Source organism: Diabrotica undecimpunctata, chromosome 7 (assembly GCF_040954645.1).
Source record: "Diabrotica undecimpunctata isolate CICGRU chromosome 7, icDiaUnde3, whole genome shotgun sequence".
In the NCBI taxonomy this organism is placed as follows: domain Eukaryota; kingdom Metazoa; phylum Arthropoda; class Insecta; order Coleoptera; family Chrysomelidae; genus Diabrotica; species Diabrotica undecimpunctata.
This window is the reverse complement of record NC_092809.1, coordinates 103,472,346-103,485,812: the sequence shown is the minus strand read 5'-3', so window position 1 is coordinate 103,485,812 and position 13,467 is coordinate 103,472,346. Positions and strand designations below refer to the sequence as shown.

The 13,467-nt window shown below is 33.3% G+C and overlaps 1 protein-coding gene across 1 annotated transcript in view; it reads left to right on the top strand.

The window, feature by feature from the left end:
- LOC140445680 (frizzled-4-like) overlaps positions 1–13,467 on the top strand; it is a 152,154-nt gene that overhangs the window by 16,157 nt on the left and 122,530 nt on the right. Inside the window, exon 2 of the mRNA XM_072537926.1 lies at positions 7,112–7,380. Within this exon, the coding sequence (XP_072394027.1) occupies positions 7,112–7,380 (269 nt within the window). The remainder of the gene's footprint in view (positions 1–7,111; positions 7,381–13,467) is intronic.

Sequence of the window (13,467 nt, the reverse complement as noted above, 5' to 3'; positions counted from 1 at the left end):
ATACGGAGCAGAGGACGCCCTCCAACTAGTTGGACGGACGACCTAAGCGTGTTAGCAATAACTGAAAGAAAGCCGCACAAGACAGAGACTGATGGAAAGAGCTGTAGGAGACCTATGTCCAGCAGAGGATGCATACAGGTTGATGATGATTATATATATATATATATATATATATATATATATATATATATATATATATATATATATATATATATATATATAAAATTCGTTTATCATTTCACGAATAATTTTACATTGTTGTGCTGTACCTATATGCAGTACATTATTACTATACTAAAATTTATAAAATTACGGAGACAAATCATCTTTTATGTCACAGCATAAAACAATTACCGTTAAATTCGTAATGAAAATAAAATGTGACTCAGAGAAGATAAAAGATTCAATGTACCTGGTTACCACCTGTTAGCATTCTCGAACTCACCGAGAAAACTGCCTCTTTGTTTTATTTGAAACTGGAAATTTTAAAATGGACTGACAACTATTTGTCTTAGATATTAGCACACCGCTATATATAGACCAGTTTCCACTTTAAGTTATCATAGGTAATAAAAGAGTGAAACAACGGATCGTTATTTATCAAACTGTCGTCGACTTGAGCTGTGCACTTTCCAATAAGGAAATTAATGATAATATTGAACTGTTTGTTTTTACTCAAGCTCTATTATGTCCCTTCTTACGACCATTAAGAATATATTAAGCTTATGATGGAAGTTACTTAATTAAAAAATGATCAGGACTATATTTCCTTTAGATTGCCGTGTTTACGAGAGCAAGACAAAAAAAACAAGTAACTGTTAACATTATTACCAAAATCTGTGTTGGACTAATATCTCTGATTTTTATTAAGCCTATATGTATACATTGTTGTATTTTTTAACTTATATTGTTACATTTATGCGTTAGGAAAATTTCGTACTCATGAAAATTGCATTTGTTTGCTTGTTTGCAGCACTGCATTTATTTATGTACAGTATTAAAGTGTTATGCGAAAGTCGGAAGAACTTTACAGGTATATAACAGGAGGGAAAAGTTTACATCAAGAAAGTAACCAGAACGGGATAAAATCAGTACACAATTCGACCATAGAGGCATATATAAAGAAACGTGGATATCCCCAGATGGGCAAAGTAAAAATAGAATCTGGTGCAGTAATAACCTTTTTTTAGGCTAATGTATTTTTTATTTGTCATCAATGTTTGTTTTGAAAGAAAAAAAAAAACGGTTTTTTTATTGTTTTTATTAAAAAAGCAGAAAACAAACCAAATTGTTGAAACAGACATACGAAAAAAAAAATGAAAAATACAGAATGTGGTAAAACATAAGTGGAATTTCAATGACTAATATCGTGTATTGCCGTCCCTTGCTATAATAACCTCTTGCAGATGACGGGGCATACTCTCAATTTTTCTCCGGCTTAGATGTTGTGGTATGTTATTCCACTCTCTTACTAACATATCCTTAAACTCCTGTGCGTTATTAGGAGGTGTATGGGTTTGAATACGTTTTTTCAAATCATCCCAGAGATGTTCGATGAAATTCAGGTCCGGAGACCTAGCTGGCAGTTTAGCAATTAACGTTAGTTTGTAATTCCAACCTCGTCTAAGTATTGCATACTGATCCTGGCAACGTGCGGTCGCGCATTGTTCTGCATAAAATGGCGTCTTCTCCAAGCCCTGCCATGGTGGTCATAACATGTTCTTCCAGAATCTCCGTAATGTATCTTCGTGCAGTTAAGGACCCATTTTCGATGAAGGATAATTCTGTGCGGAAGTCGGAATATACACCTCCCCAAGCCATGACCGAACTTCTACCAAATGGCATTATTGGAGTAATGCAAGCTTGTCAAAATCGTTCACCGGTTCTCCTCCAAACTCTTACACGTCCATCGGATCCAGTTAGGCAGAAACGGGATTCATCTGAGAATAACACTTTGCTCCAATCATTAATTCCCCAATGTGCGTATTGTCGAGCAAAATCTAGTCGTGCAACTCGATGCGCCCGGCGAAGTGGCGGTCCTGTAGCCATTACCCGAGAAGATAGTCCAGAAGAACAAGTCTTCTCCTGACTGTTGCAACGCTAACATTTCAATTTCGTACTTCCTGTAGACGATTTCGATGCATAACCGCAGTTGCGGTCCGGTTTCGTAAAGCCTGAAACACAAGCAAACGGTCATCTCGTGCTGTGGTCGTTCTTCTTCGTCCAGAACCAGGTCGTCTGGTTAGCAAACCCCTCTCCTGAAAGCGTTGAAGCACTCGTTGAACCGTACGCCAACAGTTCTTGCGACTTGCCGTTGAGTGTGACCGTCTTCCACAAACGCAACAATGCGTGCCGTTTCAACAACAGTCAAAGGCATTTTTGGCAAAAAATAAACAATAATAAACACTAATAATGGCACTAATAAACACTAATGGTGGCAATAATAAACGTTTGTTTGTTGCGTTTGAACAGAAAGTCGAAGCACAAATGAGACATTTAAAACAAGCGGCAGTTACAGGTACCGTTCATTTTGGGAAGTGTATAGTTTTCCGCGAAATCGGCATTATTGGAATTCTTTGTTACAAAGGAAACCGACAACAATTCTCAGAAACATGCATTAGTTTGTATTTGTGTTATTATTATTTACGATAAAGCTCGTTAAAAATGAAAGAACGGTAATTTTCAAGGTGACCCGGATTTTATGATCGCGAGTGTATTAATAGAAAATAAACATTCCAGAGCTATCAGAGATTGCAGAAGTTATAGAGGTGCAGATGCCAGTAGTGATCCTATATTGGTAATAGCCAAACTTAACAAGATCTACCTGTAAAACTAAACGTTTTAAAAGACAGAAAGAAATATAACGTGGCCTTACTTAAGGACCAACAAGTGGCAAAGAGGTTAGAAAATGAGATTAACGCAAAATTAGAGGAAGACAACTTAATGTCTGATACATTGGAAGAAGAATGGAGCAAAATCGAAACATCAATGGCAGAAGCAGGTAATGTTTGCTTAGGCAGTACAGGAGCGAAGAGAGAAATAGACTGGTTCGACGAGAAATGCGAAAGAGCACTAATGCTACGAAATAAGGCACAGTTGGAAAAAGACAATAATAGAACCCAAGAAACAATTACAGAACATGAGACGAAAAGGAAAGAAGCTAAAAGAATCTGCAGGCAAAACAAGAGAAAATATTTGGAAAGAAAATTAAAAACATTAGAGAAGCATTACATTAGCAAAGAAATAAAAAATTTCTATCAAGAAGTGAAGAGAAACAGACAAACAAATAACACGCAAATAATTTATTCTAGGAATAAAGAAGGACTGCTCCTTGGAAATACTGCAGAGAAATTAAACAGATGGGCACAATATTTTGAAGAACTGCTAAATACTGAAGAACAGATGCAAACAGATGAGGCAACGGGCCAATCAGAGGATAATGATGAGGAGTACGTACAGGAACCAACAGAACAGGAAATAGAGTAAACAATAAAATGAAACAATATAAAGTTGACAAAATTCTTAAAAATGTCGCTAACAAGTACAAACAATAGAGTGGTCATAGAAGGAGGTATGTCAAATCTGTTTTCGGTTACAAAAGGGTTAAGACAAGGGGACCCACTTTCTACTGATCTGTTTAACTTTTTCTCGGGGGCAATAATGAGAGAAAGTAAGATCCAAACTACGGGTACCATTTTCCACTATAAACAGTAATGTATAGCGTACACAGATGATGTAGTCATCTTAACAAGAACAAAAAACGAACTTGAACACATGTTTATGAACTTTGAAGATGAAGCAAGAAAATTTGGGTTGTATATAACGAAAGTGAAAACAAAGTATATGGAAGTGCGCGGTGAGATAACAAAACACAATAAATTCGTCACACTTAATACGAGAGGAAAGGATTACAAAATTGAAAATGTCAGCCAGTTCGAGTATTTGGGTGTAACAATAACGAATAAAGAGGAAGAAAAAAATGAAATAGAAAAGAGACTATTAAAAGGAAGTATAGCAATAAACTCAATAAACAATATTCTAAAAGCAAAAATATATGTAGGGTAGCAAAAATTCGAATATATGAAACAATCATTCGGCCAGTGGCAGTGTATGCCTGTGAGACCTGGACTATGAATAAGAAAGATGAAATGAAAATCGAAATCTGGGAAAGAAAGGTGTTGCGGAAGATTTTTGGTGGTATTAGGACGGCGAAGGAAAACTGGCGAAGAAGTACAAATAAAGAGGTAATGGAGATGTATGGAAAACCCCTTTGTACAAAAAGTCAAAGCACAGAGAGTCAGGTGGTTAGGCGTCACAGATATCACTCGAATGCCAGAGAAACGTTGTGTAAAAAAGGTGATTTTTGGAGGAGGCGGGGGTAAAATGAAGAGAGGAAGACCACGGAAAAAGTGGTTAGAAGCAGTTAAAGGTGATTTAAATGGTATGGGAGTGCAGAATTGAGGGAAGAGAGAGAGAGAGAGAGCAAACGACCGGAAGAAGTGGAAAAAATTAACGAAGAAAATAGAAAATTTAACACGTCCCGTTAATCAGAAATACTATTTAATTTAATAATTTCTCCATTATTATTATTTGTTTTATTTTTTGTATCTATATCTTTTTCTAGACTGAAGTTGTCAAATGGAAATACGTAGTAATGAAAATCTTGACTATTTATATATTAACGTTGATGAGATTTTGCACTTCCATCTTAATACATTTTTTTCCTTTAATTTAATTTCCCCATTCAGCAATATTTAGATACAAAAAAAATAAATCGTATTTAAATATTAATACTTTTTTCTATCAAACCCTCAGTGTTAACGACATAAATAATTTCATAACGAGTTGTACCACCCACAAAGGAGAATCTATTTTCTAAAAATGCTAGACACATAATAATCATTTGCCCTGAAAGTGAGTTCGCCCTATTTGAAAGCTATAATTTCATTTGAAAAACAGGTAACCTGATGATTTTTTTTCTTTTGTTAGCTTTAGAGCCAGTATTTATTGGCCTAAGGCTGTTTATGAATTTATTTTAGATAAGCGTCGATAAAGGATAAATGTATGATAGATTATTAGAATAAATTACGAACATCCGTTATAAAAGAATATCATAATTATGGTAATACACATAAAGTGAACGAAAAAAGTAACTTTTTAAATACTACTTGTGAATACAAAATATAATGTAGGTATGATATATGTACAATAAGAGAGTCATTGTAATGCCGATGATGTTGGACTAATGATTACCAGTACGCAATACATATAAAAAATTTTAAATATAAAATTTATATTTCTGTAATCGTCTTAAAGAATTATCTATCTATCTATTTAAAAAAATACCTAAGCGGTGCCTTGGTTATTTGAAACTAGCCACAATAGATTAGACTAACGTGCAAATTTTCTCTATTAACAATCTCAAAACTAATGATTGTTAAATTCTCGCCAATGGTATTACTCAATATTTTTTAACCGGCTTAAACATAACTTAACACGCACATACTTTTAGACATAACCTATTTGAAATAACCTAAAAGTTTTTCCATTTATGGATGATGCAATAATAATGTTTGAAAAATTATATCACGCTTCCTTGGAGGTCGGACTAAAGATTAATATGAACAAGACGCAAATAATGACTCATCTGGTGCTAAATCGAAATATTGCTTTTGATGGAAGGGATATTGTGCAGACTACATCGTATAAGTAATTAGGTCATGAAATTCGGTTGGGCAGAGATAACCAGACATGTGAGCTCCCACGTCGCATTAGATTAGCCTGGGCAGCGTTTGGTAAATTAAACTATGTATTTAAATTGGATCTACCCATATGCTTCAGAAGGAAAATCTTTGATAAATGTGTGTTACCTGTACTCACATATGGTGCGGAAACATTAAAACTCACAAAAAAGGTAGTTAATTCCCGTGATTCAGAGGGCTATGGAGCACCAAATGTTGGGTGTCTCTCTGAGAGACCGAATCCCAAATGAAGAAATACGTCGTAGAACAAAAACAATAGACGTCATAGAAAAAATCGGGTCGCTAAAATGGAATTGATAAGGACACGTCGCCAGATTATCAGACAACCGATGAACAAAACGTATTGTCGAGTGAAGACCAAGACAAGAATCAATACGGAGCAGAGGACGCTTACCAACTAGATGAACTGACGACCTGAACCAATAACTGGATGCAAGCCATCCAAGACAGAGACAGATGGAAACAGCTTAGGGTGACCTATGTCCAGCAGTTGACGAGTACAGGTTGATGATAATGAAAAGGTTTTACACTAACTCAACACGTTTAGTTCTTTTGAGTCTTCTCACCATTCACACCATCTTCTCACATGCTGATCCACGAATTGAATAGCCTCCACGTTTGCATGATTATGAAGTCTGTTTTCGTCCTTTTTTTTTTGCAAATACTTTGATCATATCTGCGATCGTTTCTATCCCTAGGTAGCTGTGTAGGTCGCTACTTCTTACGTGCCACGGAGGATTTACAATATCCATCAGTACTTTATTCTAAAGACTAGAAAATGATCCAAATTTTATGCAAATTTGAGCAATTTAATTTGGAAATAATCTGGAAACCTTAAAATCTTCTAACATTATTGCCACAAATTGGTCGCATTGCTCCTGCAGTGATCCCTTTTCAAGTTAACATGCTTCTTTTCTAACTTGTCTGCACCGTACTGATGGTCTGAAACGAAGTATATGAAAATAAGCACCGAACCACAAATCCTACGACCACTTGTTATAGAAAACGACGTCATCAAAGCTGTGAACGAATTTGTATACCTGGGAGCGTTCCTTAACACTGAAAATAATACTACGGCAGAGATAAACCGCAGAATTTGCACGGCCAACAGATGCTATTTTGGGCTCAATCTCCTCCTTAAATCCACAATATCGAGAAATACAAAAATAACCTAACCTAACCAGTCCTAACATATGGTTCAGAGACCTGGACTCTAACAAAAAATAATGAAAACATGTCAGAAATAGAGGGATAAACCAAAATGATAAAACATTTATCTTCTTAAAAAACTAAAAAAAATACCTTATTACATGCTTTTATCTAAAATAATTAAAATATTTTTGTTTCAGGTGTGGGTGACTGTATGGGGTTTCATTTGCCTTATAATAAGCTTAGGAGCAGCAATGACATTAACCATTGGTGGCGGTCGCGTAAAGGCAAGACCCCTTCTCAGTTTAGCTCTCTGCTACGTTTTGTTAAGCACAGGCTGGGCTTTAAGAATGTTTTCCGGAAGAATAACGATGTCTTGTCCAAAATCGCCTGAAGATGGTTTATCCAATGTTAATTGTGCTTTCATCTTCCTACTTTTGTACTACTTTGGAATGGCAGCAAATGCTTGGTGAGTAAATATTACTTTATTTAAGAAAATATGTATTTCTATTTTTTTTACTACAGTTATGCGATATCAATATGTGTACAAAAACGTGTATCGTTATTTTCATGAAAATTTCGATCTTTCCTTATAGCCTTTCTTTGAATGTGAACTGAAGTATCCACTATCTGCTAGCTATTATTATATGCCTAAAGTATAACAAAAGAAAACCTGGTCTAACTCAATGTTTCAATGAAAACTTCTTCGTTCTCATTTTCGTCTACTAGAACTAGAACTTTTTTTAGAGGCTAAACATTAGGTCTCTGATTTCTTTCAGCCATTGAATTGCGAATTAACGAGAAATTGAAAGATTTAATGCAAATCAAATATCAAAGTACGGGACTATTTCCGGTATAACAGGAAAAAACACGTGCTTAAAAATATTTTCATTCAACAATTTTTAGTCTTGAAAATCTATGCAACTAAATTTTCAGATCTCAAATCAGTTTACATAGACAGATATGTATAACGGGCCACTCACCGTGAGACACGCGATATAAATATATCAATAACATTTTAAAGCAATTTTGCTTAAAATAATTTCTGAATTTAATAGATCACCACGTAAAAAAAAAGTGTAAGGGCAACAGGTAATCTTGGGCACCACAATCCAGCGTCTTGGTGCAAAAATCCTAGTGATGAATACCTATCTAAGGTGATCAGTTTACAGATCTCCAAAGGATGCCGGTGACCAGTTTGCTATATCTCGGAGGGTCTAATAATTTTATGGGGTTTAACAGCGTAAAAAGAACAATATGATCCCTTAAGAATATCAACATTGGGAATAAGTATGCCTCTTCTAAATATATTTTAATATTCACTAAAATTTAAAAAATCTCAACTTAAAATATGTTTTCCGGGACCATTTTTCACATATCATATTAAAATGCCTTCACTTCTCTTTCGATCTCTCAGCGTATTTACTGTAATTATTACTCAGTACTCTCATATCTGCCGTTTCCGGTAGCCTTTGCGTAGTGATTGTGTCGTATCTTGTTTCTGAGGCATGTGTCATTCATTATTGCTCTTTGGCTTTATAAATTCTTGACTTCACCTCAGTGTTACTGTGTCTGTTTCGCCATATAGTGTTATTAAGGCATCCTGCCAGTTTATTTGCTTTTTGTACTTGATCTCTCACTTCTTTGTCCAGGTCTCCATAGCTGGACAGTGTAATTCCCAGGTATTTTATTTCCATTACTTGTTCAATAGTAATGCCATCAATTTCTATTTTACATCTGGTTGGTTCTTTGCTGACTACTATTATTTTAGTTTTCTGAGATGAGATTGTAATATTAAATTCTTTTGCTCTTATCTTAAATCTGTGAATCTTTGCAGACTATCCTCTTCCTTTGTTAACACTTTTGATGATTTCATCCATGATTAAATTCAAGATTATGGGACTCAATGAGTCTGTTTTATTCCGTTGCCTATTTCTATAGGTTCTGTAAATTGTCCATCTATTCTGACTTCCATTTTGTTGTTTTGGTAGATGTTTTCGATAGTTTTTATAATATTTAGGGGAACTTCTCTATTATACAGAAGATGGATTACATCTTCTTACATGGATTACATACTCTGTCAAACGCTTTCTTTAGGTCAATCAGACACAGAAATGCCGGTCTATTATACTCTAGTGATTTCTCAGTAATTTGATTTATAACGAATATTGCATCCGTACACGATCTTCCACTACAAAAAGCCTGTTGTTCATCTGCTAAACTTATCCTCTGACTTATTAGTTCTTGAAAAAATTTAGTTGTACGTTTTAGGGTAGTATTTAAAAAGTTTATACCTCTGTAGTTTTTGGCTGTTATCTCCTTTTTTAAATAGTAGAATTAGTTCGCTCGTTCTTTATTCTTCCGGTATTATTTCTGTGTTTCATAATTTTATTAATTAATGTTGTTAATTGTTCTGTTGCTGCTCCACAATATTTCAGTAATTCGTTTGGTATCCCGTCTTTACCTGCTACTTTTCTGTTCTTCAGCTTTTTAAGTATTTTACGAACTTCTTGTACATTTATATTAAGTTCTTCATTTGTGATAATTTCTGGTGTTTCCGGTTCTAGTCGGAAGCGTTCGTTTGTTCTTCCTCTGCATAGAGCTTGTTTAGGTAGTCAATTCACGTATCCTTTTCTATGTGTTTTGGTTCTATTAGTTCCTGTTTCTACGTTCTTTGGTTTTATTAGTTCCTTTACCTCCGTTCTTTAACCTCTTATGAAGCGCCACATTTCCTTTTGCAGACCGTAAAAATCACGTTCCATTTCTTTCGAAAAGCGTTCCCAGTGATCATTTTTTTATTTTTCTTACAAGTGCATGTATTTCGTGACTGATTGTCTTGTAATTATGGTAAGTTTAGTCTTTGTATCGTGTAATTGTGTAAAGAATTAAAAAATTAATAAAAACATTAGAAATTGACATTTTGATGTTTTTACAGGCACAGTTATTTATTAATCATTAGCATCTTCTATTAATTTGTCTTTTATAAACTAAAATATTCTTTTTATACTGTTTTCACTAATTTCTACACAGCCTTCTTCAATTTCTCTTTTATATCAGCAGTAAAGATCATTCCAAAGTTTGTTTTATTCAAAAATATTTAAAAACATCTAGACCCTCTAGTGGGTTATCATCTAATCTAAAAAGGAATAGATTAAAAGGGCCACAGGTTTTTAACAGAGCTATAAAATTTTCCGGATATTGAAAACGATAAGGGGCTTGCAGGTGTTTGAGAGGTAAAGGTGTTAAGTGTATATCGGCCTCATTATCATCTCGAAATTACGAATTACAAATAAGAGGTAGGCACAGGCTGCTAGCAACTCGACTGATTAATTATGGTTTTTATACTTAACACACCCTGTAGGTTTAAATTAAAGTAAATATGTACCTGCCTATTAGTTTTTTTATAAACCAAACGCAGATGCAGAATATAATGAATGTTTAGAAAAAAGTGCTGAGTTGATATTAGAAATTAATTTTTTCTAAGAATTGATAAATAAAAACAATATATTTTCCGATAACAGCAGCTTTAATTTATATTTTTACAAATTGTATGCCATAGATAATGAATGTCATTCGAAGATTGGCATAATCTCCCGACATAATTTATTTTTATCTAAAAAAAGTTTTTAATATGCGGAAATAAATTCGAACATGCAAATGTATTAAGAAAAGTGTAATCCATACTAAAGTGTTTTGATATTAAATTTTTCCTATAACACTTGTAAAAATCACTTATTAAAGATAAAACACATTGGTCTAATTAAATGTTCACTTAACTATACTGTCTTTTCATTAATCCACCTTATTTCATTTTTATTGTCCTTTTATCAGATGCATGTCTCCTCGTATCACTTGTATAGACCCATAAATTACTAATTTACTAACACCAGTCGTAAAACGAGTATTTAAAATTGGAGTATTTATCACACTTTCTATAATAACGTTTTTTAGTGAAGAGCCATGATTGTGCCATCTACGCGTTATCTATTTTATGGGATAAGTATTGTATATAATAAATAATTTACGGAGATATTTGCAAAAAAGCAGTTTTTTTGCACTAATTTATAAATTTAATTAATTTTTTTATTAATAAAATAAAATGTTATTAATACATTTCAACATTGAGGAATTACTGTCCTTTAAATTTGTGCGAAATTTCCTCCCGATCGGTCAAATAGTTTAAAAGTTATTCAATTTGTTTATCCCTGGGACTAATTATTTAAACTATCGAACTTGCCCTATGAATAATGCTAGACATATTTAACAAATTTCATAGGATTCTTTAAGACTCATACTATCTCAGAAGTTAAATGAATATTGAGTTTTCATCGACATTATTTACAAAATAAACCTTTGAAAAAGGGGTATGTTTTTTACTTATAAACAATTGTAATAACTTCTATATTTTTCAAGCTACAGACTTGTACGTACAACCATTAGATAGCTGGTAAAAAAACTCACATTTAACAAAAAAATAAACTTTCTGTGAACAATAGGAACGAAGTTAGCGACAATTTTTTTGTTAATTATATCTCCATTGTTTATAAACATTAAGAAGTAAAATTTGCACAAATTTTGAATGAAAATCTAAACTTTATATTGAATTTTATAGCTATAAAATTCATCCAATTTTTCGAAACTTAAAACCTTTCGAAACGAAGTTACCTTCGAAAGATCGACATAGGAAAGTGGGGGGGAAACTGTTTTAGCTCCTCGCTGCAAAATTTAATATTATGGTTACCGATTTATCATTCAAAAGCTTTAACAGTTCTGTAGGAATTTCATCAGGTCCATTTGCTTTTCCATTTTTAGCGTTTCTTATTGCGTATTCTACTTCTTCTTTCAATATGTCTGGCCCAGTTGCATTGATTATCTGAGTTAAGTTGTTTCTATCGTCTTTAAATAATTCATTCAGGTATTCTGTCCATCTTTTTATTTTATTCTCTAGATCTACAATAAGATATCCATCTTTGTCTTTAAGTTTACCTATTTGGCATTTCTTTATGCTTCCTGTTATCTCTTGTACTTTTTTGTGCATATTGAACGCATCGTAATTTTTCTCATAGATTTCCATTTCTTCACATTGTTCTTTAATCCACTCCTCTTTGGCTTCTTTTATTCTCTTTTTTATGTGTTTATTTATTTCTTTGTATTTGTCTAGGTAATTCTTCATCTTTCTTCTTTGTTCCATCAAGTCTAGTATATCTTGTGTCATCCACCCCTTATTCTTTGTTGTTGTTTTTGTAAGATGTTTCTTTCCTGCTGTTTGTATAGCTGTATTTATGTACTTTAATTTTTGGTTAACGTTGTTTGTATCGTTAATTTGTTGCTGCACTGAACGGAGGTTTTCATTTATTTCTTCTCCTGTTTCTTGTCGTATATTTTTGTTTCTTAGTTTATTTAAATCTAGTGCCTTTCTGTGTGGTCTTCTAATCTTTTTTGGTCTCGCCTCTATCACAGTAATTACCGGGTTATGATCTGAGCCTATATCAGCTCCTGGGCACTGAACGGAGGTTTTCATTTATTTCTTCTCCTGTTTCTTGTCGTATATTTTTGTTTCTTAGTTTATTTAAATCTAGTGCCTTTCTGTGTGGTCTTCTAATCTTTTTTGGTCTCGCCTCTATCACAGTAATTACCGGGTTATGATCTGAGCCTATATCAGCTCCTGGGTACGTCTTAGTACATTTAACAGCATTATGATACCTCCTTGCTATCATAATGTAGTCTATTTGATTTCTCACTATTTTTTCTTTGGTATGTTGTGGAGATGTCCATGTATATAACCGTCGAGGAGGTAATTTGAAAAAGGTATTTGTTATTACGAAGTCTTCACTTTGGCAAAATTGAATCAATCGATCTCCTATGTCATTTCTGTTTCCAAGCCCATATTTTTCTAGTTGTTCTCCTACCTTACCTTGACCCACCTTGACATTAAGATCGTCCATTAATATGTTAATGTATGGAAAGACTGACTTAATAAGTGAAGACAAACAACCTGCAACAAAAAGGTTCAGACCTGATTGTGAAGTCGAATAAATGATCCAAATTTTAACTTTTAAACCAATGTCTGTAAAGAAAATAAAAAAAGTAAAGTTCAATAAACATTGCAAAATTTAATAATGCAAGTGATGAAAAAATCGACTTATTTTATCAAAGCAGTAAGGCAGATTAGATTAATATTGTATATCATATTTGTAAGAAAAATAGAATAAAAATCAATATTGTTAATTATAAAAATACAAACAATTATAATTAATATAAGGAATATAATAATATAATGTGTAAAAAATTACCTGAAATTTAATTTACAAATATATAAGTATTATTACATCATTGATATAAAATGAAAAACCATATGTTGATTTTCCGGGATTGTCCGAGCTTTATGGGGGGTGAAAATTATGTCATCATTATTAATACTGCGACAGAATATTCGAGCAAATTAAAAAAAAGTAAGTATTTAGGGTGAATTTCAAATGGACTCAATTTTTCCGAGTTTTCCCATATTTTCCGGCCAGTGAAAACTATGTAGTTATTCATATTTCGACGAGCTACC